Source organism: Nycticebus coucang, chromosome 3 (genome assembly GCF_027406575.1).
Source record: "Nycticebus coucang isolate mNycCou1 chromosome 3, mNycCou1.pri, whole genome shotgun sequence".
Classification (NCBI taxonomy): Eukaryota; Metazoa; Chordata; class Mammalia; order Primates; family Lorisidae; genus Nycticebus; species Nycticebus coucang.
This window is the reverse complement of record NC_069782.1, coordinates 95,294,490-95,321,842: the sequence shown is the minus strand read 5'-3', so window position 1 is coordinate 95,321,842 and position 27,353 is coordinate 95,294,490. Positions and strand designations below refer to the sequence as shown.

Sequence of the window (27,353 nt, the reverse complement as noted above, 5' to 3'; positions counted from 1 at the left end):
CTGGGAGGACTGAGGTGCCAGAGAGGGAAACAAATTTGGAAGAACTTTTCCCAGGCTTTGGATCCAGAGTGGGCTGGAGCTCGGGCTGGGGAGAGGGGACTGGACTGCTTTGCTGCAGAGCACACCAGGCAGGGGGCAATCAGGTGGAGGGAGCAGGGACAAGGTAAGCAAAGGTGATGGTTGTGGCTGAGGTGCCCACCCACAACTGACATCAGGGACCCGGGTCCTGCACACCCATAGCCCCCAAGCCCTTTCGCCTAGGTCGAGTCAGTCCTGCAACAGGACTTGTGATTAAGGGGCTGTGAGCTGGGGTTAGGGGCGAAGGGGAAGTTCAGGCTTGTCCCCAGGAACTCCTTGTGTTGTCAGTAGCAACAGGTGCTTGTGCCCTACCCCGCCCATCCTCCCTGCTCAACGCACACCCACTACAGCCAATCACATAATAAACATATATTTATAGATGTACAATTTCAGAATTCTAATTCAAGAAATACAGCTTCTCCAGGGATCCTTTAGGATCTATGTTCTTATTGCACATGGCTCAGCCCATCTAGGGACATCTACCCAGACCAGATAGTCGGGATGGTGGGGGCAGAGCACCAGGGCCACCGCAGGTGGGCACTCTGGCCCACGTCCAGTTCTTATCTTTCTGGGCTGGAGTGGCCACTTCGTTGCAGGATGGGACCTTGTTTAAAAACCAGACTTGACGTTTCCTTACCAAACTTCCTTTCCCAGTGAAAATCCTATTTGTTGGGGGGACTTTTAAAAAAAGAGCAAAGAGGGATTCTGGGAGGATGGTTATCACCTCCTGGCTGGCAGCTTGGGGAAGAGTAAGGCTTTGGAAGACAGCAGGCTCAAGGACACACCCACTGCCTCAGGAAAAATGTAATTCCAAAAGGCCCAGTATAAACTGTGGGAATAAATAAAACCTCCCTCCTTTCCCTGGCAGCAGCTGCTGTTTTGTGAAAAATCCTCATTTGAAGGTGAGAGTAAGAAAACTATTCTGGTTCAGATGTATCCTTTGTCCAAAGTGCAAGAGGAGGCCTGGTGGAGTCACATCCACGGTGGGTGAAGACAGAGGCACCCACAGGCACTGGCTTTTCTTCAGGGGGCAGGTCTCTGTCCTGGGGTCCTGGGCACCCCTGGCTGACTCTTAGAGGAAGAATCTTTGGAAAAACCAGTGGCAATGATGGAGCTGTGCCCTGTGGCACCTATAAGGCAAGACCCACTTAGAGACTTAGGGTAGGGAAATAGGTAGAACGTGGGCCCTCTCCAAGCTTTGCCACTCTGTGGGCAGGAGGCTGGAGGGCTGCTGGGTACCAGGACAAAGTGCCCACCTGAGCTGGTGGAAGGAAAGGGGCAGCCTGAGGTTGCCCGAGCAGGTCCTGTTAGGGGCCTCTGCCTTGATTCAATACTGAACTGGCACCTGCTCCCAGGGGTAACTTTCTCCCTCCACAGCCCGCTTCTTTCCAGCCTAGCCTTAAACCTGGCGACCTTCGTGGTTTTAGACCATCATGATTACTGCTGCCATCAAAAACAGGCTGGGGTTTGGGGGGATGTTAAAAGCATATGACACAACTTTCCTTATGCTGTTAGCTATAGCTAATATCCAGCTTTTGAAATACCAGGTTGCCTTCCTCCAATACGCCTCATTTTCTAAAATATGGAAGAAAGCTAAACAATTTAACCAATCCCTGCATAGTTTAAAAAGTCGACTATATATATATATATATCTTTATATATGTCTATTTACATATAAATAGATATATATATACATATACACGCATCTATAAATTACATTCCGTGGAGAATTCTTTCCTCCTGCGCTCTGTCCTTGGCCAACGTCTCTGGCTTCTCCTGAGATCTCCTGAGAGGTGACCGGTGGTGGCTCCTGGGAGGGGGAGGAAAGGCTTGGGCAACCCCCTCCCCCAGCCCTTCCCACAGACATTTGCTGCAAGTTTTACATTCTACTTTCGTTGCCATGGTTTCTGTATCCTAGGAGAGAGCCGATGTGGAGCCTCTGCCAGCCCAGGGAGGGAGGAAGCAGCCCCGCGGCAGGTTTTCTGACTGTCCTAAGAGCTTTCTGCATTTACTGGGTGAGAGAGAGGGCAGTTGTGCGGGCGTTCGGCCTCCAATTCCGTTTTAATTTTTTTTCTTTGTATGTCTTTCCTTAACTACACAGTCCATCACCTTGGCTCAGTGCTTGTCACCAAAAATTCTCCAGGGATTTCATAGTCTGGGGAGGAGAGTGGCAACAGTTAGCTCAGCAGTCACGCGCCACGGTGCCTCTAGCCCAGCCCACTTGACACACGCAGCTCTCCTTGCTGCTGGAGCTGCCATGCTGGTGCTGGGCTGCTCACTCACCCCGCCAGCCCCTCCTGCAGCCTGCTGCACTGAGGCACGAGCAAGTGGCCTCAAAGCAGAGTCTGCAGCTGGATCCAGGCTGAAAGGATGCAGGCACAGAGAACCTTTACTGGCTCTGCCCACACTCCCCTGGGCTAGGTCCAAGCTGCCCCCTCTGGCAAATGCTGGGAACACAGCCCGCTTCCCCCACATGCAGGGCCAGAGGAGGTAGGAGCCTGCTACCAGCAACTCTCATTTCCCCCCACCCCTTCTATGCCGAGTGGCTGCATGTAACCTGAACTCATGACCTTCTGTTCCCTTCTTTTGACCACAGGCGAGATGCCTGGGCAGGGCAGGATGCCTGTGGCTTCCAGGCTGCCAGGTGCGGCAGGAGCATTTGAGAGAGTGTCTCGGAGAAAGTGTTTCAGATCTCGCCGGAGGGGGTTGTCATTAGGGTGAACAGGCCTCTCCCACCTCCAAGCCCATGGGCTCCCACCCACTTTATCTTGTTCAATTTCCTCCTGCTTTGAAGGACTGAGAAAGAGGAAGGCTCCTGGCACACCTGCTCCCACATGGCTCTCCCAGGTATCAGGCAGGCTGTATCTTAGGCTGAGTAATATTTGGTGGCCTAAATACTAGGGTACAGACAGTAATAGCCTGCTGAGCTTGGGAAAGGGCCACGAGGACTTGATGGCAGAGTGGACCACTGATCCACAAGTGGCCCTCAGTAATCGCCCTGGGCTCCTGCTCTGCCTGGCTCTTGGATACCCCACAGCCCCAGAGCCAGGGAGGAGAGTGGGTGGGGAGTCACTGAGAGGGCTCGAACAGACCTCAGTTTCCAAGTAGGCCCCAGAGCTGTCCCATCTCTGGAGGGTGAGGTGAGGCTGGGGATAATCTTTGTCACAACACCAGGTTTCTGCCCTTCCTCCTCCCCTCCCTCCTTTGCCTCATGACCAGGGCCAATGCTGCCAGGAGTTGCAGGGTAGAGGCAGCCCTGGGTCATACTTGGACCTCGGTGGCATGGCTGGCCCAGGACTATCCATGCAGGGAGGCCTGCACCTCTGACAGTCGGCTACAGCTTGGAGTGCCCATCTTCTGTGCTTTGTGGTACATATCTGTGTCACCAAAGTAGCGGGCCCGGTACAGCAAGCCTTCCTCTGCAAAGCAATGGGACAAGATTAGGGCTGACCCAGTACCTCCCAAAGCCCGCTAAGGAGCCTGCCTGGGCCTGTTGGGGAGGAAAAAGGCTATTTAGACCCTGGAGCTTGGGTAGAATTGGCTTCCCACTAGGAAAGATACAGGGGGAGTAAGGACCATGGGCCTTTTGTAGGAGAGGGATGATAGTGGCCCCTTCCTCTTGAGTGTGGATGAGTCTAGCCAAAGTGAGAACCTGTCATCTTGGTTAAACCTCGCCCAGGCCTCACAGATGGATCTGGAGGCACACTCAGCGGGCAGCCAGGAGATCTGTCTCTACATACTTACCTTGGGCAGGCAAAATGACAGGCTGATTGGGATTTACAGGAATCTGGAGGAAATCACCAGGTGCCCCTGGCTCCCAGTCCCAGGGAAAATCAGGAGTGGAGTCCAGGGCTTGGCTGGGAAGAAGCTGGTGCAGGGCAGTGCCAGGTGCCAGGCCCTGACAGCACTGCGTGGGTGGGACTTTCTCCTTCCTGCTCCCCCGCCCACAAACACTTGTGTGCTCTATTTCTCTCACTCACTCTGCTGCTTCTCCTTCCAGCAGTTGTTTCGAAGGTTGGCAATGTAATCATCTTCCACGTTCCGTTCAACTGTTTTTAGGCTAGAGCCTGTGTACTCCTCAGAGAAACTGTCTGCCACGTAGTAGACGACACTCAGGTGGTCAGTGACTCGCCTGTGGACATGGCCCACTGATCTGGATAGAAATATTTGAGGTGCAAAGTGGGCATGGGCCCCCAGGCCCAGGGCAGCTCTGAGCATGATGGGGTCCCCTGAGGAGGTGACATACAGGCCACAGGTGTAGGTGGTTCCCTTCCAAACTAGAGTGGGAGCTTGCATACTACCCAAAGCTAGGGTCTGAGGAAGAGGCAGTGTCTCCTACACAAGTGGCCCAGACTGGCAACCCTTTCCCTTTAGGCTCTTTGCTTACCACATGGTTGATCTGCAGCCTCAGGGTGAAGTGCCTTCCTGAGGAGAGGCCCTGGTCTAGGAAGTTGGGGACCCAAGAGAAAGACTGGGTCTTCTATGCCTCCATTTCCCTGTTCAGCCCTTAAGGAGCTCCCAGTCTGGGGTTAAGAGGCTTACGAACAGAATGACACGGATTCTAAGGCATTATACCCCTCCAGCTGTAATCACAGGCTCTGCAGGCTGTACGAAGAGCCTCAACACCCAGATAGGAGTCAGTGCTCTGGGAGGACAGCTCCTGCCTTACACCAGTGCTACCTTTCATCTTCCCAGCTGCAGGAAAAATGGCTGGCATCTGGCCAGACAGCATCAGCTGCTGCCAGGCCCGTGGGCCAACTCTGCCCCCTGCTGGCGGAGAAGGATCCTGCCACGCCTCCAGCCAGACGCAGCTGCTTGGTGGGTGCAGAGGCCTTCCACCGCCACAGAAACTGAGCACCTGCTATGTATCCAATACTGTGTTGGGTGCTGGAAATAAATGGGGGGCACTGACACATCAGACAGTCACTTAACTTGTCTAAGTCCACTACTGGTAATCACAACCAAGTATTCCTTCAACAAATGAGCCAGACATTTTATGTGTTACTCATTAATTTTCACAAGTAGTTAGATGTTATTACTCCCATTTCACAGATGAGGAATCCAAGGTTATGTAATTTGTGTAGGGTCATGCAGCTTCTCAGTGGGATTCAAAGCTGCTCTTGCTCTGCCTCCAGAGCCCAGGCTCTTTGCTCTTTTAATGGTCTTACAGACCCCAACCGAAATTGAAGAGCAGAGGCTTTTATTTCAAGGTCAGGAGGTAAGATGGGGTGGAGAGGGAGTCACAAAGCCTCTGGGGTCACAAGCAAAGGTGTGCGTGCGTGCGTGTGTGTGTGTGTGCGTGTGCGTGTGCGTATGTGCGTGTGCGTGTGCGTGTGCGCATGCGCACACCCCGTTCCAGGGGAAAGTCTGTAGCTTACATTGCATTCTCTTAGGGGACAATGGTCCTGAAAAACTTAAGAACTTTAGCTTGACAAAGAAAGTACATATTCTTTTCTTTTTTTTCCCTTGAAACAGCCTCACACTTTCACCCTGAGTAGAGTGCCGTAGCGTTGTAGCTCACAGCAACCTCAAACTCTTGTGCTCAGCCTCCCAAGTAGCTGGGACTACAGGTGACCACCACAATGCCCAGCTAGTTTTTCTATTTTTAGAAGAGATAGGATCTTGCTCTTGCTCAGGCTGGTCTCCAACTCCTGAGCTCAAAAGATCCACCCACCTTAGCCTCCCAGAGTGCTAGTATTACAGGTGTGAGCTACTGGGCCCAGTTATAAGTACATTTTCTTTCTTTCTTTCTTTTTTTTTTTAATAGAGGCAGAGTCTCACTTTACGCCCTCGGCTATGGTGTCACACAGCTCACAGCAACCTCCAACTTTTGGGCCTAGGCGATTCTCTTGCCTCAGCCTCCTGAGTAGCTGGGACTACAGGTGCCCGCCACAACGCCTGGCTATTTTTTTGTTGCAGTTTGGCCGGGGCTGGGTTTGAACCTGCCACCCTCAGTATATGGGGCCAGTGCCCTACCCACTGAGTCACAGGCACTGCCCTGAAAGTACATTTTCTTTTTTTTGAGACAAGAGTCTCAAGCTGGCACCCTGGGTAGAGTGCTGTGGCGTTACAGCTCACAGCAACCTCAAACTCTTGGCCTCAGCCTCCCAAGTAGCTGGGACTACAGGCGCCTGTCACAACACCTGGCTAGTTTTTGTTACACTTGTCATTACTATTTTAGCTGCCCCAGGCTGGGTTTGAACCTGTCAGCCTCAGTTATATGGCTGGCGCCCAACCCACTGAGCTACAGATGCCGCCCTGAAAGTACATTTTCTTTTTTTTTTTTTTTTTTGCAGTTTTTGGCCAGGTCTGGGTTTGAACCCGCTACCTCTGGCATATGGGGCCAGTGCCCTACTCCTTTGAGCCACAGGCACTGCCCGAAAGTACATTTTCTTAATCCTAAGCCAGCTTTCTCCATTGTGGTGGAGAATCTGCTGGATCAGGATGAGAAGAAAGGTCCCTTAGGTAGGATGAGACTCCCAAGCCCCTTGCCTGCCCACTGCCTGCCCTGCCCAGCTGCAGGTACTCACGGTCTTGGGCTCAGACTGTAGGGAGGACTGGAGACCATAAGCTGGCTGAGAGCCGACACGAGGATCAGGATGAGGATGGGCATCAGCTGAACAAACACCCCCAGCCCACCCTGCAGGGAAGAGCCAACAGTCATCTAGCTGGACCATTGTACAAGGGAGCCCAAGTGGCCATTGACACCATGTTCTACCCATTCCCTTCCAAAGGCCCCCCAGATACAGAAGATTCTCCACATGCCAGTTTCCCCAGATACAAGCAAGGCAGCAGCTGGTGTTAAATACTGGTAAATGCTGGTTCCCTGCATTTACTTCTAAGAAAATACAAAAATAGCAGTAGTGGCTGCTTCTAGGATGATGGCTGCTTGGGCTGGAAGGGGGCTTGTACTAAGTGTATTTTTTATGAATTTTGAATCCTATAACTATATTACCAATTAAAAATTACTGATTAAAATATACTTACTCACTGTGTGATAATTTATAATTTGAAAAACTATTCTGTACATTAAATACAAAATAAAAGTTAAAAGGAAACATATAAACATTGGAGTAAATGTAACCCCCTTCTGCCTGCCAGAATTTAGTAAAATACTCTGCAATTGTCCAGAATATTTTAATTAATTAATTAATTTTTTTTTGTAGAGACAGAGTCTCACTTTATGGCCCTTGGTAGAGTGCTGTGGTGTCACACAGCTCACAGCAACCTCCAACTCCTGGGCTTAGGCGATTCTCCTGCCTCAGCCTCCCGAGTAGCTGGGACTACAGGCGCCCGCCACAACGCCTGGCTATTTTTTTTGTTGTTGTTGCAGTTTGGCCGGGGCTGGGTTTGAACCCGCCACCCTCAGCATATGGGGCCGGCGCCCTACTCACTGAGCCACAGGCGCCGCCCTAGATTTTCTACTTTTAGTAGGGATGGGGTCTCACTCTTGCTTAGGCTGGTCTTGAACTCCTGAGCTCAAGCCGTTCACCTGCCTTGGCCTCCCAGAGTGCTAGGATTATAGGCGTGAGCCACCATGCCTGGCCAATATTTTCATTTTAGCCAGCTAGCTGTTCTTTGATCTGTGGCATACAAAATGTGTTTGAAGCAATGTCTAGTTACAGCTTTTGTAGACATTTTTAAAAAAGTAACAAAAGCAAGAAGAGTTGGTACCCATGTTGTTGATCTTTATACTTCTCTTGCAAAGTTTAATTTTCCATTGCTTGGAAAATGTCACTTTGGCTTTAGGAATGAATGGACTGCATAAAAGCCATTCACACTGAACCTGTCTGCAGATGGAGAAGTTTCTGCATTAAGGTCCTAACAGGCCAGCAAATCCCCGACCCCTGCAGGCAATGTGGAGTGTGGCTCCCTCTGGTGTCACTCAGCAGAATGGCAGGGGGGCCAAGATGGCCGAGCTTGGTGATATTGCTGGTACCAGAATAAACAGTATGGGATGTAACTCCCTCCTCCAGGCCCTGTACCCACAGGTGGGCTTGCTGTCCTCCCCCTGCTCTTCCTCACTCACGTCACCCTGGTTGTCCCTGCGGTCCTGCCTTTGCTGGTAGGTATAGCGCATACGACCGTTGCTGTAGACGTGGACGTTACCTGGGGGTCAGAGGGACTGAGTCAGGAGTTGGGGCTGCTGGGAAAAGGAGAGGCTGGTATGTAGTCCCCACCATCACCCCCAGGCTGTAAGGAGGGCCGGGGACTTACTAGAAGGGAAGCCACCTCCAAAGAACATGTTGAAGAGGTCTTCAGGAGAAATGTCAGCCTCAAAGCCACGGTGGAAGTCCCCGTGCCCATGGCCATGCCGGGCTCCCTGGCTCTTGTCATCACCAAACTGGTCATATTGCTTCCTTTTCTCTGGGTTGCTAAGTACTGCATATGCTGTGCCAATGGCTGGGAAAGAGGCAGAAAGGTTGAGCCTGAGGATGTGGGGTGTGCGGTGTGGGTGAAAGCTAAAGTAGGTTGGCATCCCTGAGGACTTGTGCAGGTTATAGCCCGAGCCTCAGCCCCTCTGCTGCTATGCATGCCTAAGGCGGCGGTGGTGGGGTGGTTAGAATGTTCAGCAGAATAGATGAGAAACTACTCTAGGAAACATCTAAATAAAGATCAGCAGATTAGAGACAGGATATAAATAAAGTTAGAAAACATAAAAATTTAAGAAAAAAAAAAAAGAAAAGAACTGATACCCACCCTCCAGCTGCTGCTACCTAACTTTGGGCTGTAACTTTCCCTCATTACAATCCTACTCAAAGTATTCTATGATCTGTAGGTTAGTGCTCCTCTACCCTTTAGCCTGATAGCTTTCTTTCTTGAGCACAAAGCTGCCTGTTTAATTGAAACATGTGACTGATACCGTCTCACTTTTTTACCTTGTGTAGGCATGCCCCCCAAATCCCTAATAAAAGGCCTTGAATATTCTGCTCAAAGCAGCTCCTATTAGCCTCTCTAAGGGCTAATACAGTGTGTTTTTCACTAGTCAAAAAACTCTGTGTATATAAATGTCTCATTGCCTTCTCTCCCTTTGTCTGCCAGACCCCAGACTGTCTAGTAAAGTCCCTGCTTAAGAAAACTCCCAGTTTTGGGGAGTGCACGGCTTGGCTCATTTCCCAGGTTGCAACAGAGGGTGGAAGCTCCTGGAAGCCAAGTGCTACATTTTTTAGGTACTCAAGTGGTGTTTCAGGAAGTGGGAGTCTTTGGGGCCAGCAGAAGTTTGGTTGCATGGTCAGTGTGGAGAAGAGGGCGCTCAGGAAGAGTCCTAGGTGAACCTGGGCAGCCTGGGCTGGGTGGAGGGTTCATACTCAAACCTTCCCTCTACTTGTCTAACTACCCTGTTTCCCCGAAAATAAGACAGTGTCTTATTTTAAGGCGCTAGGTCTTATTTTCAGGGGATGTCTTATTTTCGAGGAAACAGGGTAGTCATGATGATGGTTGAACTTTTTCTGAGTGGCAGGCGTTACCTCATTTACACCTAGCAGCAAACCTGTTGCCACTTTACCAATGAGAAAATGGAGGCTCACAGAAGCTAAGTGACTTGCCTAAGCTTAGAAAGCAATGATCTTACAAGGCAGGACTCAAGTCCAGGTGGGTCTCGCTTCAGGTTTGGGACTACAGGTACCTACCACAATGCCTGGTTAGTTTTTCTATTTTCTAGTTAGTAGAGATGGGGTCTTGCTCTTCTGAGTTCAAGTAATCCTCCTGCCTTGGCCTTCTAGAGTGCCAGGAGTATAGGTGTAAGCTACCGCACCTGCCTTTACTTAAAGTTTTCTCCCTGATTTTATGAAAACCTCCAAAACCTCCTTTTCTCATTTCTTTCTCTTGGGATACCTGAGATTACATAATCTTGAAGGCACAGTATGACACAGAAGCCAAATGAACATACTATGTCCTTGCTGTAAACTGGAAAGCTGCAGGAACTGCAGGGAAAGGCCAATCCCAGGGTTGTGGTCCAGACTCCCCCACTGCTGGGATGGTGATGTGGCCGGGATGAGTCCTCCCCTCTGTGGGGCCCAGGCCCCAGCTGCTGTTTCCTACCCAGGCCTCACCAGAGCTCCCTGGGCGGGAAGTCTGCCAACATAGCTCTGGGCTTCCTCAGTATCTCATTCCTTCTCCTTAATCTGCCAGCTGTCCAAGCAGAGGGTGAAAGCTGCATCTGCTTTACAGCCTGCAGCTCCTGGGCACAAGGAGGGCAGAATACCCTTCTCCTCCTCTGACAGGACCGCATGCTGGCATCTCAGGACTAGTTGGCACAGGTTGCAGGCAGAAGTCAGGGCTGGAGAAACTTTAACGGGGCTCCCTGGCCTCCCTGCCCCCTCTAGGGCAGGCCTCTGGAAGACTACACCAGGGCTGGGGTCTGCTCTGCCACCGGCTCTCCCCCTGGCTACTGTCACAGGTCCAGTGCTGCACAGCCTGCCCAGGTCTGGTGGGGCTAGTCACCATGCCATTTCCCAAGGAGGTGGACAAAGTGGGAATGAGAGAAGAAGAGACTAAGGAACAAGAGCTTGAAGTACCCAGGATGCAGTGCCTGCAGTGGGTTAGCGTGCATGCGAGCCTGACAGGCTCAATAATAACGTGAATGAACAAAGAGGCTCGGGATTTCAGCCGGAAAGGAAGTACCCGTCCCAGAACAAAGAGCCCATAGGCCAAAGAAGCTGTTCCCCAGTGCAGGTAGGTGCCCGTGTGGAGCAGGCTATGTGGGGGGCGATTGCTGTAGATATTGGTACTAAGGAGGCCACCAGAGACCTGGGGACATCCTGCTCCTCAGCAGGGAAATGTTGGGAAGCTACAAAATGCCAAGATGGGAAAGGGCACACAAGTGAGCCACTCCATCACTATGTGACTGTGGAGAAGCCACTACTGTGAATTTATCTTTCTTGTCTCAACATCCCTCCTGCAACCCCAGGGAAGGAGGCGGAAAGGGAGGCAGGAGTGGTGCTATCTGAGCTCTGAAAGACTCTCTGTGGTGAGAGGTGGCCCCTAAGATCTTCCCAGGAAGCCATTTCCGAAGCTCTGGAACTTGGGCCTGAGACTACTTCCTTCTGCCCCTTACTTTCTAGGAAAGCCATCTTGACTCCTTATTCCCTCACAATGACAGGAAATGGAAATACCAGGGCTGGCTTACCTTTGAAAGCTTCAGTGGCACCAGGAGCATGGTTCTTGTCCGGGTGGAATTTGAGGGCCAATTTGCGGTAAGCCTTCTTCAGGTCCTCATCTGAGGCTCCTCTGCTCACCCCCAGGATCTCGTAGTAATCTTTACATTGCTTGACCCTGAAGAGGGAGAAGAGTGTGGTGGTGGCTAGGTGAGGAGCAGGCAGTGCAGCCGACAGCTGTAAGCCTACTGCAGGGAATGGCTGACAGCTCCTCTGGGTCAGCTGTCTGACCTCTGGGACAAGGTAGCAACCGTGAGCTCCCACTGCAATAGGGAGGTGGGCAGGGCCCACTGGAAATACCAAGAATACATTTATCCTTTGAAAGTGGGCAGCTGCTGCCAGTGGCTGGAAGGGAGGCAGAAAGTTTGAGCCTGAGGATGCAGGGTGTGGGTGGCTTTTTTTTGAGACAGAGTCTCATTTTGTCACCCCCAGTAGAGTGCTGTAGTGTCACAGCTCACAGCAACTTCAAACTCTTGGGCTTGAGTGATCCTCTTGCCTCAGCCTCCCGAGTAGCTGTGACTATAGGTGCCCGCCACAACACCTGGCTATTTTTAGAGATGAGGTCTCGCTTTGGCTCAGGTTAGTCTTGAATCTGTGAGCTCAGGCAATCCACCTGCCTCAACCTCCCAGAATGCCAGGATTACAGGCGTGAGCCACTGCACCCGGCCATTTTTTTTTTTAAAGAATATAAAAGTGTAAGTTTGTTTTATATTAGAGAAGGGAAAGAGATGAGAAAGAGAGAGAGAAGGGAGCAGGGAGAGAAGATGGGGTGAAAGAAAAGGCAGGAGAGAATGGGTGGCATCCCAAAGAAAGACAGGAAGAATGCCTGGTGTGGGTGGCCTTTTTGCCAGGCCAGTGTTTACTTTTCTTCTGCTAACAGCTCCCCGCTGGAGGCAAACTCAGAAGCATGGCCCAGCCAGGCCTGCAATCCCAGCACCCTAGGAGGCCGAGGCACGAAGATCTTGGTAGTGAGCCGCTCCACGAAGGGCCTGCCCACAGCCTCGGAGAGATAATTCTGCTTTCTGTCCCATTCTACCCCACACAGGCTCTGGTCTGAAAGGGTCTTTGTTGGGGGCAGGGTGTTGGCGGGGGAGAATCTTGAGGGGAAGGCCAGACTCCACCTCTGTCTGATAAACGGAGATGTACGAAGAGGCCTGGGGCCCGCCTGGCCAGCAGCAGAGCAAGCCAGCAGTGTCAGCAATTCCAGCCTCTGCTGTGGGCAGTCTTGGCGAGAGGGCCAGTGGATCCCTGGTTCCCACACTATTCCCAGGCCTTGTGGAGAGTAAGGAGAGGTCCTGGTGAGCCTGACCACTTGGACCTCTTCCATCCTCCTGTCAGGGCCCTATCCAGACCAGGGACAAACATGCCACAGAGGGCACACGGCAGGAAGCCTTCCCGAGACCCCCTGAGGCCCAGGTGCAGCCCCCCACCCAGCCAGCCAGCCAGCTACCTTTTCACAGCTGCCACTTGTTCCGCAGTGTAGCCTTTACTGCTCTCTCCTCCTCCAGCTTCACCGTTGGCCGAGGGGGCATCAGTCCCACCTGCCTTCCTATGAGTGGTGTGGGTTGTGTCTGTGGGTTGGGGCTGGTCACTGGCAGTCTGTGGTTTCTGGTTGAGGGACTCGATCAGGGCTGTGCAAGGCAAGGAAACAATTCTAGGCTCCTGCCCCAGCAAGGATGCATGTCTTGGCCGAGGGACCTCTGCATTCCTATGGCTTCCCCTCCCAGCAAAGTCACTGGCTCTTTCCCTGACTTGGGCCTGTGGGCACTAGTGGACACTCACCTGCTCTCTTGAGAGCTACAGTCCTCAGCAGGAGGCAGAGGATAGGTCTTTTTTTTTTTTTTTTTTTGAGACGAGAGTCTTACTGTGTTAGCCAAGCTAAAGAGCCATGGCATCAGCTTGGTTCATAGCAACCTCATACTCCTAGGTTCAAGCGATCCTCCTGCCTCAGCCTCCTGAGCAATTGAAAGTAAAGGCACCTACCATGATACTCAGCTATTTTTTCTATTTTTTTTTTTTAGTAGAGACAGGGTCTCACTCTTGCTCAAGCTGGTCTCAAACTCCTGACCTCAAGTTTTCCCCCTGCCTTGGTTTCCAATGTGCTAGGATTATAGATGTGAACCACCTGCCCAGTCAAGGTCATATTTTATTTCATTTTATTTTTTATTTCAAATTGATTTGAGAGTACAAATTTTTAAGTTACATTGTTTTCACTTCCTTTTTTTTTTGGCCGGGGCTGGGTTTGAACCTGCCACCTCCGGCACTATGGGGCCAGCGCCCTACTCCTTTGAGCCACAGGAGCCGCCTGTTTTCACTTCTAAGGTAAAGTTCAGGTTGTAGTTGAGCCCTTAACCCAGGGGGTGTGCTGAACGCCCTCATATTGTGCACATCAGTTGAGATCCCGCCAACTGCCCTCCCTCCTTCCTCTCCCCCTTGCTAGACTATATTTGTGTCAAGGTCATTTTTAAAATATAAACAAATAAAAATTAACACCAAAGGTAGTAATTGCCTTATTTTTCAGAGAGTACATTTACATATAAATTGCTTTTCTTAATACATTTTGGCAGAATTTTGATACTCTTGATCAGGTGTCCTCAAACTTTTTAAACAGGGGGCCAGTTCACTGTCCCTGAGGCCATTGGAGTGCCGGACTATAGTTTAAAAAAAAAAATGAACAAATTCCTATGCACACCGCACATATCTTATTTCGAAGTAAAAAAACAAAACGGGGGCGGCACCTGTGGCTCAGTGAGTAGGGTGCCAGCCCCATATAACCAAGGGTGGCGGGTTCAAACCCAGCCTCGGCCAAACTGCAACAAAAAAAATGGCCGGGTGTTGTGGCGGGCACCTTTAGTCCCAGCTACTCGGGAGGCTGAGGCAAGAGAATCGCCTAGGCCCAGGAGTTGGAGGTTGCTGTGAGCTGTGTGACACCACAGCACTCTACCGAGGGTGGCAAAGTCAAACTCTGTCTCTAAAAAATAAAATAAATAAATAAAAAACAAATGGGAACAAATACAATCACACCACCGCCATGTGGCCCACAGGCTGTAGTTTGAGGACTCCTGTGTCTTGATAGTCTTCAAAAATCACACTTGGGTTTTATTTATTTATTTATTTTATTTTATTTATTTATTTTGAGATAGAGCCTCAAGCTGTCGCCCTGGGTAGAGTACTGTGGCATCACAGCTCACAGCAACCTCCAACTCCTGGGCTTAAGTGATTCTCTTGCCTTGGCCTCCCAAGTAGCTGGGACTACAGGCACCCACCACAACGCCCGACTACTTTTTAGTTGTAGTTGTCATTATTGTTTGGCAGGTATGGGCTGGATTCGAACTCACCAGCTCTGGTGTATGTGGCTCATGCCTTAGCCACTTGAGCTACAGGTGCCGAGCCCACACTTGGGTTTTATTAAAAAACTCTATGGTGGGCGGCGCCTGTGGCTCAGTCGGTAAGGCACCGGCCCCATATACAAAGGGTGGCGGGTTCAAACCTGGCCCCGGCTGAACTGCAACCAAAAAATAGCTGGGCGTTGTGGCGGGCGCCTGTAGTCCCAGCTACTCGGGAGGCTGAGGCAGGAGAATCGCTTAAGCCCAGGAGTTGGAGGTTGCTGTGAGCTGTGTGACGCCACGGCACTCTACTGAGGGCCATAAAGTGAGACTCTGTCTCTACAAAATAAATAAACAAACCAAAGAAAAACCCCCAACTCTATGGTATTTGATTTAGAGTTCATTAAGTACTATTTTAGGCTGGCCTCAGTAGCTCACACCTGTAATCCTAATGCACTCTGGGAGGCTGAGGCAGGTGGATTGCTTGAGCTCAGGAGTTTGAGACTAGTCTGACTAAAAGCAAGATCCCCATCTCTACTAAAAATAGAAAAAATTAGCTGATTGTCATGGTGTACACCTGTAGTCCCAGCTACTCGAGAGGCGAGGCAGGAGGATGGCTTGAGCCTAGGAGTTTCAAGTTGCTGTGAGTGAACCTGATGCCATGGCAGTCTAGCCTGGGCAACAGAGTGAGATTCTGTCTCAGAAACAAAACAACTGGGCCAGGAGTGGTGGCTCACACCTGGAATCCCAGCACTCTAGGAGGTCGAGGCGGGCAGATCATTTGAGCTCACGAGTTCGAAACCAGCCTGAGCTAAAGTGAGACCCCATTTCTACAAATAGCCAGGTGTCATGGTGGGCACTTGTAGTCCCAGCTACTTGGGAGGCTGAGGCAAGAGAATCACTTAAACCCAGGAGCCTCAGGTGGTTGTGAGCTATGATGCCACAGCACTTTACTGGGGGCAACAAAGTGAAACCCTGTCTCAAAAAACCCCCCATAAAACTACTACTTTGTTACTTCTTTCAATGTATTTATCTGGTTTTACTAAGCTCTTTTTCTTTTATGAATCCATTTTTTTTCCTACTGAACTCACTCAAATCTATATACCTCTCTCTTTACACTGTACCGCACTCTGAATACCCAAAGTATTTAGTACCCTGAATTATCCCTGGTTGTTTTAGACTTTTATCATTGGTTTTAAAAATGTTTTAATACTGCCAGGCACAATGGCTTACACCTGTAATCCCAGCAGTTTAGGAGGCAGAGGTAGGAGGATTGCTTGAGCTCAGGAGTTGGAGGCTGCCCTGAGCTATGATGATGCCACTGCACTCCAGTCTGGGTGACAGAGTGAGACCCTGCCTCTAAAAAAAATTCTTCTTGGCTCGGCACCTGTAGCTTAATGGTTAGGGTGCTGACCACATACACTGAAACTGGAAGGTTCGAACCTGACCCAGGTCTGCCAAACAATAATGACAACTACAACAAAAAAACTGGGCATTGTGGCGGGCACCTGTAGTCCCAGCTACTTGGGAGGCTGAGACAAGAGAATCGCTTTAGCCCAAGAGTTTGAGGTTGCTGTGAGCTGTGACGCCACGGCACTCTACCAAGGGCAACAGCTTGAGACTGTCTCATTAAAAAAAAAAAAATGCTGTTTTAAAGTAATTGTTTATTAATACGTTATATCAGAATTACAAACTGCTCAATGTTCCTATTTTAATGATATTTCCTTTTAGTTTAGGACAGGAAGTTTTTTTCATTGTGGTAAAAAACTCAAAATTTACCATGTTAACTATTTGAAGAGTACAACAGTTATTATCAGGGTACAGGTTATTTTAGAATTCAGAATAAAAACAAACCATTAACCCTTCAGATTTTTTAAATCCCAACGTAGTGAGTTCAACAGAGTCAACATGTTGAGAGCCAAGATTGGTTCAGAAGTCTTCCTCGAGGCCTTTGCTTATCTGTGAAGAGGAATGGGGGAAAATGACTTTGCCCAAGACAGGCTCAGATGTCATGAGACTCAGGAAAATATGTGCTGTTCTCACTACTTGCTATTTTTTACATTTTTCAAATGGCTGGCCATGTCAAAAGTCCTACTTCAGCAACTGAGATCTATGCTGGGCATAGTGGCTCATGCCTATAATCCTAGTACTCTAGGAGGCTGAGACCGGTGGATTCTCTGAGATCAGGAGTTCAAGGCCAGCCTGAGCAAGAGCGAGACCCCATCTCTACTAAAATAGAAAAACTAGGTGGGTGTAGTGGCAGCTACTCCCAGCTACTCGAGAGGCTGAGGCAAGAGGATCACTTAAGGCTCAGCACCTGTAGCACAGTGGTTAAGGTGCCAGCCACATGCACCGAAAACTGCAACCAAAAAAAAAAAGATCACTTGAACCCAGGAATTTGAGGTAGGCTGACACCATGGCACTTTACTCAGGGTGACAAAGAGATTCGGTCTCAAAAAACAAAACAAAATAAAACCGAGAAAAAAAAAAACACTGAGATCTATATATATAGATGTTAGCTGTCACCCTCGAAAAGGATCACAGCTATTCAAATGCAAGGCCTTGATTGGTTTCTTACTTTTGAAACAGAGTCTCACTCTGGTACCCTGAGTAGAGTGCCTTGGTATCATGACTCACAGCAACTTCAAGTTCTTGGGCTCAAGCAATTCTCTTGCTTCATTTTTTTTTTTTTTTTAGTAGAGACCTGGTTGTGCTATTGCTTAGACTGGTCTTGAACTACTGAGCTGAAGCAATCCACCTGCCTTGGCCTCCCAGAATGTTCTTGCCTCAGTTTCTCTATTTTTTTTTTAGTAGAGATCTGGTCTTGCTATTGCTCATCTGGTCTTGAACTACTGAGCTGAAGCAATTCACCTGTCTCAGCCTCTAGGAGTGCTAGAATTACAGGCGTGAACCACCATGCCTGGCCAGAAGGCATTGGTTTCTATTGACTCAGTGAGGAAGGGCCCAGATTTCTGGAAGAAGATCCTTGTGCCCGTTTATTCCAGGCACAAAACCATTTCTCAGAACCCCAAGTCATGTCTGGGACACAGTGCCCTGGATAGTACAATCCCAAACCCTTGCATAGGCTCCTGGGAAAACAGGCATTTGGACCACCGCAGAGACCCAGGATAGCTCTGTGCTAAGGAAGAACTGGTCCCCAGCTTCCTTCCAACATGCCAGGTGCCTCCTGGCCTCAAGGCACTGTGCCAGGGGTCAGACACCTCTCTACTGCAACACACCTGGGTCTCACCCAAGGGGAGTGGAATGGGGCTTGCTGGGAACAGAGCGCTGGAGCTCCAGCAGATTACCACACCCTGGGCCACTGCTGCTTCACTGCAGAAAACTGGCATGATCTTGCTGAGTCGCCAGCTGAGAAATCTAAACACAGTAGTTGGCAGCTGACCTGGCCTCACGTGAGGGAGGTGGAAGGTCTCCTGCAGCAAACCCTGAGAGGGCGCTCTGAGAGGAGCAGTAGTAATGATCCTTTATTACTGAGTGCTTACCACATGCCAGGAAGGCACCATCACAGTCCTCTACACAGATGAGCTCATTTATTGTCACAATAGCCTTAGAAGGTAGGTCTCATTACCTATCCCCATTACAGGAAGAAGGTGCTGTGACAGACTGCTCCCCATGGCTGCACTGGTTAAAAGGCACAGGTGTGATGGAACCCCAGGATGTCCAGCTCCAGAGTCCATGCTCCTATATCCTGGACCACACCTATTTGACAAGGTTGCGGGCAGGGGTCCTGCTGGCAAAATCACTCCAAGTATAGAAGAGACATTAAATTTAGAAAGACCCATATTCAGATCTCAGTTCTGCTCCTTCCTAGCAATTTGACCCTGGGTGATCTGTGAAATCTGTCACAATGGTGGTATGAGGATGAAATGAGATAATGAGACTGACATAGGGTAAAAGTTCCAAATGAGGCTGTGTACAGTGGCTCATGGCCACAATCCCAGCACGCAGGGAAGCTGAGGCAGGAGGATCATTTGAGCCCAGGAGTTTGAGACTGCAGTGAGTGAGCAACAGAGTGACACCCTGTCTCTCTCAGAAAAGAAAAAAAAATCAAAATGAGTAGCTGCTAACATGACCTGGGCTGATGAGTTGGCTGCCCACAAAAGCATACTGGCCCAGGGACTGAGGGAACCCATGGTGGGTGGAATGCTAGGGAGGGGGAGGGCCTGGAGAAGAGGGGGTTAGGAAAGCCAAGGCTCAGCGCTCAGCAGGCTCTGGACCCAGCTCTAATAATGAGGTTTCAGGCCATTCCAGACAGCAGGTCCATGCCAGGGACAGAGGAAATGGCAAGGAAGAATGAAGAGATGCTGGTTAAGAGGAGGCTGGTTAAGAGGGAAAAGCTGGTTTGCTAATTTCCTAGGGCTTTTAAAGAAGTTGTCTATTTTGGTTTCTCTGGAAACTTCAGGGGTCCCAGCTGAGCCTGACATGTCCTAAGGACAAAATAACCAGTTATTCAATGGTCATAGATAAACAGGAGTCCCAGCCAGGAGATGGGATGGGCTCTCAGGGAAGATTCTGGAAGCTTTTCAAAGCAATTACAAGGAGTCAACTCCTGTAATTTCCTACACTGCAGAAAGAAAGCCCAAAGGAGAATGGATATACTCTGGGCCGCAGAGAAACCTCCTGTTGGAGTTAGGAATTAAAGATTTCTGGTTGCTGGCAAGACAGTCTCTCTTGCAGCCCTGAGTAGCCCCTCTGCCAGGCCTGTGGCATGTGACCACCTCACTCAACTTGCTGGTAGGCCCCTCATGGCCCTCTGGCTCTGCCCCTTCCCAGTACAGCTGGCAGACCTTTAAGAAGAAGGGGAATGGGCACGGTGCTCGGAGCAGCTCAGTGGGTAGGGCGCCGGCCACATACACCAAGGCAGGCGGGTTTGAACCCAGCCTGGGGCCTCTAAACAACGACATATACAAGAAAAAAACAGCCAGGGGTTGTGGTGGGCGCCTGTAGTCCCAGCTACTTGGGAGGCTGAGGCAAGAGAATTGCTTCAGCCCAAGAGTTTAAGGTTGTTGTGAGCTGTGACGCCACTCTACAAAGGGCAACATAGTGAGACTCTGTCTCAAAAAAAAAAAAAAAGAAGAAGAAGAAAAAGGGGAATGGGTGGAAGAGAATACAGCTGGGGTGGATTGGTAGCAGTTGAGGCAGAGGTGAGAGATTTCTAAGACCCAGGGCTGTCCCTCCTCAAACCCCATCAGAGAGTCAGGCTGCCTGACTGTTTTAAACTTGGCTCTGCCACTCACTAGCAGGACCATCTCCAATAAGGTAACTTAGCTTCTCTATGCAAAATTCTATCTCCCTAAAGGGCTTAAAGGGTAAATGAGTGAATGCATGTAAAGAATTTAGCACAACACCTAGCAAATGTTAAGTGTTAACTGTGACTGTTACTTTTGTTGTTAGGTAAGAAGTTGAGTTTTCAGGCTCTCTGTGTACCTGTACTGTACAAAGTCAGGAAAGGGAGGCCAGAGTAGAGAAGGAGCCTGGGATCAGAGATGGACAGCTCTAGATCCTTTGTTAATTAGCCATGTGGTCCTGCCAAGTTATCTAATGCCTCAGTGAAGAAACAATCCCTGCTCTCATAGTGGTGCTCTGAGGGGTAATTCAGTGAGGGAATCTCTCTGACCTGTTCTGGTTCAGGGGGCTGCCTGATTCAAGGAGAAAAAAAAATTCAGTGGAATAAAGTGAATGGAAGGGGTTAAGTGCACAGTGGGGCACATGAAGATGAAAGGACTTTTATGAACAACTCCATCCCAGACCTCATCTCTCATTCCTGGACCCTGAATGGTGAAGTGTCTCTTGGCAGCCAATCCTCCCTTCCCTTGTGGGCTAGCCTTCCCAGCTTTGCCTTCCTAGCTTTGCCTTCCTGACTTAGCCTGGACCTCAGAGCCAGCCATTTCACAGAACCTCAGCAGCCTGGGCAGGAAGGACCTTTAGAGACTACCCAAGCCAACTTGTCTTTGCATGCTTGGGAAACAGAGGTCTGCAGATGTTCTCATGAGCTCGCTGGGAAACCTGGTACCTTCCACCATTATTGCAAGCCTTAGCCAAAGCCAATGGCTGCCAGGCGCTGGATAGAAACTCCCAGAAAAGAACTGACTGGCTCTACTACCCCTGCTCTATGCTTAGGACCCGGTTAGTTAACCTGTCCAGCCCTCAGGGGCTCCCTGTCCCGTCTCCTGCAGCAGGAGTTTCACATCCTCTCGCATCCTTTTGGGGGGAAAGCCAATAGTGTGAGGTCCCTTGACCCTTCACTGTTGTTCTAAGCCTCCCTCCGTCCAACTATGCTGTTTTTTCAAGACCATCCTCCACCCATGCTCTTCATCCCTCCCCTTTCATTTCTTGACTTGTCCTTTTCCCATGTGGGCCCTACAGCCTCTGACAGTGCTGCTCACCACCTGCTGACACCTCTCCATGGCTACCTGGCCCTTGCCCTCTCCCGGGACTGGCTCTTCCTGTTACTACATCTCCTTCTGCTTCCTCTGCCTTTGCGGAGGCAGGGTGCAGGGCAGGTGTGGCCCATAGTTGTGCCCACAGCAACCTAATCTCCATGTTCCACACTTGCCCACAGTGGCCTCAGCCATCAAACTGATCATACCAGACTTTCACTCAGACTCTGGACCTCTCTCCTGAGCTCTTATCCCAGTTGGGGCTCCTTAGGAATGTCCCACTGGTACCTCCCATTCTGCCCATCTTGTCCCATCCCAGTTCTTCAGTCTGGTTTCTTTCCAGTCACATAGGCTTTGATTTTTTTTTTTTCTTTTGGAGGCGGAGTCTCACTATGTCACCTTCGGTAGAGTGCTGTGGCATCACAGCTCACAGCAACCTGAAACTCTTGGGCTGAAGCGATTCTCCTGCCTCAGCCTCCCAGGAGGCTAGGACTACAGGTGCCCGCCACAATGCCAGGCTATTTTTTTGTGGCAGTTGTCGTTGTTTAGCAGGCCTGGGCCGGGTTTGAACCCGCCAGCCTCAGTGTCTGTGGCCGGCACCCTGCCCACTGAGGGTGCTGTCCTAGGCTTTGATTCTTATTCCTCTGCATCCCCCTCTCACACCTTATCCTCCAGTGACCTTATCCTTACTGCCTTATCTCAGGCCCTAAGGAACTTCTAACCTACTCAAGACAACTGTTCCCAACTAGTTTCCTGTCTTGAATGTCTCTTCCCTCTTCTTAACCCTTCATGCTGTTATCTTTCAAGAACAGTTACCCTTGGGCGGTGCATGTGGCTCAGTGGGTAGGGTGTCAGCCTCATATACAAAGGGTGGCGGGTTCAAACCCAGCCCCTGCCAAATTGCAACAACAACAAAAAAAATAGCAGGGCGTTGTGGCGGGCGCCTGAAGTCCCAGCTATTGGGGAGGCTGAGGCAACAGAATCGCCTAAGCCCAGGAGTTGGAGGTTGCTGTGAGCTGTGAGGGCGATAAAGTGAGACTCTGTCTCTACAAAAAAAAAAAAAAAAAAAAAGGACAGTACCCTTACTTTATTCCTGCTATCAAAATGTCAGTATTCTCTTCACTAACTACAGAATAAAGGGAAAACATCTTGGCCTTCCACAAAAGGATTTCTATAATCTGACCCCATCTTACTTTCCAACCTTAATCCTTTGTATACAAATAACCATCTCTACTGCCTCTAAATCTCGCTACACTCAATCTCCTCCCCCAAACCTCTTACAACTTTCATCCTCTACTTCTTTTCTGTCTGCCTGTCCCCAAGTCCCGTACCTTGCTCCAGAGCTCAGTTCAAATGCTACCCTCCCGTCTTATGTCTTACTTTCCAAAGCCTTCTCTCATTGTGAGATAACATTATTTTTATGTCCTTACTATAATTTTTTTTTTTTTTTGAGATGAGGTCTTGCTATATTGCTTAGGCTGGACTTAATTTTTTTTTTTTTAGACAGAATCTCACTATGTCGCCCTCAGTAGAGTGCCGTAGTGTCACAGGTCAAAGCAACCTCAAACTCTTGGGCTTAAGCGATTCTCTTGCCTCAGCCTCCCAAGTACCTGGGACTACAGGCACCAGCCACAATGCCTGGCTTTTTTTTGCTGCAGTTGTCATTGCTGTTTAGCTGGCCCAGCCAGGCACCCGCCAGCCTTGGTGTATGTGGCTGGCGCCATAACCACTGTGCTACAGGCGCCGAGCCTTAATTTTTTTTCTTCTTTTTTGAGACTGAGCCTTCTTCAGTAGAGTGCGGTGGTGTCACAGCTGAGAGCAACCTTAAACTCTTGGGCTCAAGCAATCCTCTTGCCTCAGCCTCCCGAGTAGCTGGCACTATAGGCACCTGCCACAAGGCCTGGCTATTTTTAGCGATGAGGTCTCTGGCTCAGGCTGGTCTTTTTTTTTTTTTTTTTTTGTAGAGACAGGGTCTCACTTTATGGCCCTTGGTAGAGTGCCGTGGCCTCACACAGCTCACAGCAACCTCCAACTCCTGGGCTTAAGTGATTCTCTTGCCTCAGCCTCCCGAGTAGCTGGGACTACAGGCGCCCGCCACAACGCCCGGCTAACTCAGGCTGGTCTTAAACTCATGAGCTCAGGTGATCCACCCACCTTGGCCTGGATTTGAACTTCTTGAACTGCCTCAGCCTCCCGGGTAGCTGGGACTACAGGTACAAGTTACTACACCCAGCTGACACTGCTTATAATTTAATTTGAGGAGATTATCCTCTATCCTCACGGACTGTGAATCCATGGATGATGGGGACTGATTTTCATACCCATCCTTAAGACCTCAATCTTGGGTGGTGCCTGTGGCTCAAAGGAGTAGGGTACTGGCCCCACATACCAGACATAACAGGTTCAAACCCAGCTCCGGCCAAAAACTGCATTAAAAAAAAAAAAAAAAAAAACAACCAAAAAAACCTCAATCTAACATTGGGCTTCATTTTGTCCAATCCCTGCTATCTTGTGCCTTTTAATATTTTTTTCTGTAAATTTGTCTTCTTGACTAGATTGTAAGCTCTTTGAAGTAAGGGATCACATTTTACTAATCCTGCTATACCACTATATCTCATGACTTTCAAACAAAATAAAACACAAAAAGATCTTCAATATAAGTCTGGTGGATTGAAAGAGCATCTGGAATTAGCATAAACCAATGCAGACAACCACCTAACTTTTTTTGTCCCCAGCCTAAACTAACCCCAGATCCTTGCCAGCTCAGTGCAAGGCTGCAGAAGGAACAAGGTAAAGTTTATACCGATGTATGAGGCATACAGTCTTTCCAGAAGAGCATAAATATGACAAATATGCAGCAGGTGACTATTCTGCTAGAGCAAATCTAGTGCCTGAGCCCCAGGGACGGAGGACACCCATCCACACCTCTGGAATTGGCACAGGAGCTGTTCCTGCTGAGGGTCACCCCACGGGCCCTGTTATTACCATCCTTTCTTGGATGCCTATTTTTGAGCCCCAGCAGCTTCTGAGTCACACAGAATCCTGATAGCTGGAGGGCCCACACCCCACCATTCTCCTCAGTTGTACAGAATGTGACTTATTTTACAGGGAAGCTCCTTGAGCAGGTTACTTCAGAAGTCCAGGCAAATACAGACTGAAACTCTCTCAAAGAGCAGGCAAATAGGCCAAAGCAAACAAGCCAAAGATCAACCTGCAGAGTCAGGAGGGAGGAAAGTTCAGGCATTCCAGGCTACCTCTTCTGCCAGTATTCCCCTTTCTCAATATCATAATGTGGGAGGGAGGGTTAGGAGGCTGATGGCTGCTGTTCAGTTTCATTTCTTTCTTTTAACATAGAGTTATAGAATTGCAGGACTTTCCAGCTTCTAGCTGTGTAACCTTGAATAAGACCTTTACCTCATCTACAGAACAAAGATAATGATCTTTTATGTAAACAACCCTAGTATCCATCAACACAAGAATGGATTAACAAACTGTAGTTTACGTATACCATGGAATACTATTCATCTCTAGAAAAGATAGAAATTTTCCATCCTTCATAACAACCAGCATAGATTTGAAGAACTTTCTCCCAAGTACTGCAAGATTGGAAAAACAAGCATCACATATACTCAATATTAGTTTGAAGCTAGGAGGTTATTAAAAGTCACAGACCCACACAAAAGAAAAGCTGAATTAAAGGGGCCAGGTGCGTGGCTCATGCCTATAATCCCAGCACCCTTGGAGGCTGAGGCAGGTAGACTGCCTGGCTCAGGAGTTTGAGACCAGCCTGAGCAACAGCAAGACCCCATCTCTAAAAATAGCTGGGCATCGGGCGGCACCTGTGGCTCAAGGAGTGGGGTGCCGGTCCCATATGCTGGAGGTGGCGGGTTCAAACCCAGCCCCGGCCAAAAAAAAAAAAAAAAATAGCTGGGCATTGTGGCAGGGCCAGTAGTCCCAGCTACTTGGGAGGCTGAGACAAGAGGATCAGTGGAGCCCAAGAGTTTGAGATTGCTGTGAGGTATAACTCTACGGCACTCAACCCCAGGATGACTGAGGCTCTGTCTCAAAAAAAAAAAAAAAAAAGAAAAAGAAAAGAAGAGAAAGATAAGAAAAAATAAAATCTCAATTAAACTCAAGAAGGCGGGGAAGTGGGGGTTTTAAGTAGTTTCCCACCCAGTGGGTACAATGAATAGATGTGTGGCACACTCCCTGGATACAGGACACACCTACAACTCTGATTTTTACCTGTCATGTGTAAATTGTATGACCTAATGGTTTGTACCCTCACATTAATCTGAAATTAAAAAAAAATAAAAAAGGGCAGCGCCTGTGGCTCAGTGAGTGGGGCGCCGGCCCCATATGCCGAGGGTGGCGGGTTGGAACCCAGCCCCGGCCAAACTGCAACAACAAAAAAAAATAAAATAGCCGGGTGCTGTGGCGGGCACCTGTAGTCCCAGCTACTCGGGAGGCTGAGGCAAGAGAATCGCTTAAGCCCTGGAGCTGGAGGTTGCTGTGAGCTGTGTGATTCCACGGCACTCTACCAAGGGCCATAAAGTGATTCTCTGTCTCTACAAAAAAAAAAAATAGCAGGGCGTTGTGGCGGGCGCCTGTGGTGCCAGCTACTCAGGAGGCTGAGGCAAGAGAATCGTGTAAACCCAAGAGTTAGAGGTTGCTGTGAGCCGTGTGACGCCACAGCACTCTACCCGAGGGCGGTGCAGTGAGACTCTGTCTCTACAAAAAAAAAAATAATTAAAAAAGAAAAATAATTATCTCTGCGAATCACAGGGCAGACTCAAGGGAAGAAAGCACATGTGAATGAGCTTTCTAAACAGAAAAGGCCTATGGGTATCACTGTCATTCACATTATCTGCACCAACCCTCTAATCTTCCAGATAAGGAAACCCAAGCTCAGAAAGGTCACGTGGTAGCAGATAGGACTAGACCCTGTTTTCTGAGTGTCTGTTACACGCCAGTTTATTAAGTGGTACTCACAGGCACAAACTTTGTGCTTTTCCTCAGCTTGTATTAAGGAAATACTTCACTGAAAACTTAGGTTAAAGATTAAAAAGGCGGTGACTGGCTCAGTGAATAGGGCGCTGGCCTCATCTAACGAGGGTGGCGGGTTCAAACCTGGCCCCGGCCAAAATGCAACATCCCCCCCCAAAAGATTAAAAAGAAAAAAGGGGTTCTTGGGTAAAGCGAGGTGATCAGTAGTAAAAGACATTCTTGGGTAAAGCGAGGTGATCAGTAGTAAAAGACAACCTCAATATTCCCTCCCTGGTTTAGGAGCTTTCAGTCCAGGGCTCAGCGGCCTGGTACTTAACAGCCTTAGCAGTCTCTGTGCCCGGCCACTGCTGGGCTCCTGGGGTAAAGGTGGGTTGGGATTAGCTGGAGCCAGCACCTCCAAGACCAGCTGCTCCCGATCTCATCAGCGGGGGAAGAGCGTACAGGAGGGAGTGAAGGTCCGGGTCTCAGGACAGATCGTCCAAGGTGGTGGAGCGGACTGGGTAAAAAGGCAGGCTCTCATTTTGGGAGGGCGGTCCTTGACCCTGGTTTGGAGAGGTGCAAGAGTGTAAAGACACGGAAGCGCCTTTCCAGGGCGCTCGGAGGTCGGAAGTCTCTCCCCTTGCAGAACCCATTCTCCTGCGGAGGAGTTATGTTTATTTTCCTGAACTACATTATTTCCCAGGCCGGCAACTGGCCCTGAGCCACCGAACGGCCCCTTGGGAAAAGTAGTTCAATTTTGCTAACAAGGAAGTTCCCTTCGCTCCGTCTGCTAGCCCGTCTCATTTTCGGAAACATCAAATCGCAGAGCGTTCCATAATCACCCGGAAAACTGAAGTCCCAGCCTCGGCTGTCTTAAGGGGTCTAGCATTCTGTAGAGGCGTGGGAGGGAAAGACTACATCTCCCAGCAGACACCGCGCGTCTCAGTGCGCAGGCGTAGCCGCGCCTCACTACCCCTCCCCCTCCTCCAACTGCTCCCATCGGTCCGTTCCCGTATTCCCCCCATCAGTCCTAATGTCCCCGTCTCTCCGGCAGCTGACACTCACCGCGAACTCGCGGTGTCGGGTACAGTCGCTGTGCCTTCTCCAGGAAGCGGAGCGCCCGGTCGGGCTGGTTGCTCTGGATGGCCTTGAGAGCAATGCTAATACAGCGCTCGGCTTCATCCTTGTTGGATTCCATGGCGGAACCACAGCGCGGAACCAGGGAGGGGGAGGCCGGGCGAGCGAAGGGCTGCGCCAGCCACCGGCGCGTCGCGGTGCAAGCCGGCGCAGAATGATGACACAATCCCTCGGCCCCGCCTTTCCTGAGTGGAGCGAGATTTGAGCGAGGGCGGAAGCGCTACCGTATGTCATCTAAGAGAGGGACGCCTGGCATACCCATATTTCAT

General features: G+C 49.8%; 1 protein-coding gene across 3 annotated transcripts; it reads right to left on the bottom strand.

Moving 5' to 3' along the window:
* Nucleotides 1-427: 427 nt before the first annotated feature.
* Nucleotides 428-27,323, bottom strand: DNAJB12 (DnaJ heat shock protein family (Hsp40) member B12). Of its 3 annotated transcripts, none has more exons than XM_053586228.1 (9): nucleotides 27,013-27,323; nucleotides 12,685-12,865; nucleotides 11,207-11,352; nucleotides 8,296-8,481; nucleotides 8,108-8,187; nucleotides 6,609-6,718; nucleotides 4,059-4,231; nucleotides 3,400-3,497; nucleotides 428-2,233 (listed from the first exon to the last, which is right to left on the bottom strand). In XM_053586228.1, the coding sequence occupies exons 1-9, from the start codon at nucleotides 27,143-27,145 to the stop codon at nucleotides 2,204-2,206; spliced, it is 1,137 nt and encodes a 378-aa protein (XP_053442203.1). In that variant the 5' UTR covers nucleotides 27,146-27,323; the 3' UTR covers nucleotides 428-2,203. The 3 variants fall into 3 exon arrangements, with proteins under 3 accessions (XP_053442203.1, XP_053442205.1, XP_053442204.1); XM_053586230.1 differs by having other exon boundaries at nucleotides 3,346-3,497; nucleotides 27,013-27,270; XM_053586229.1 differs by having other exon boundaries at nucleotides 3,352-3,497; nucleotides 27,013-27,242.
* Nucleotides 27,324-27,353: the final 30 nt, after the last annotated feature.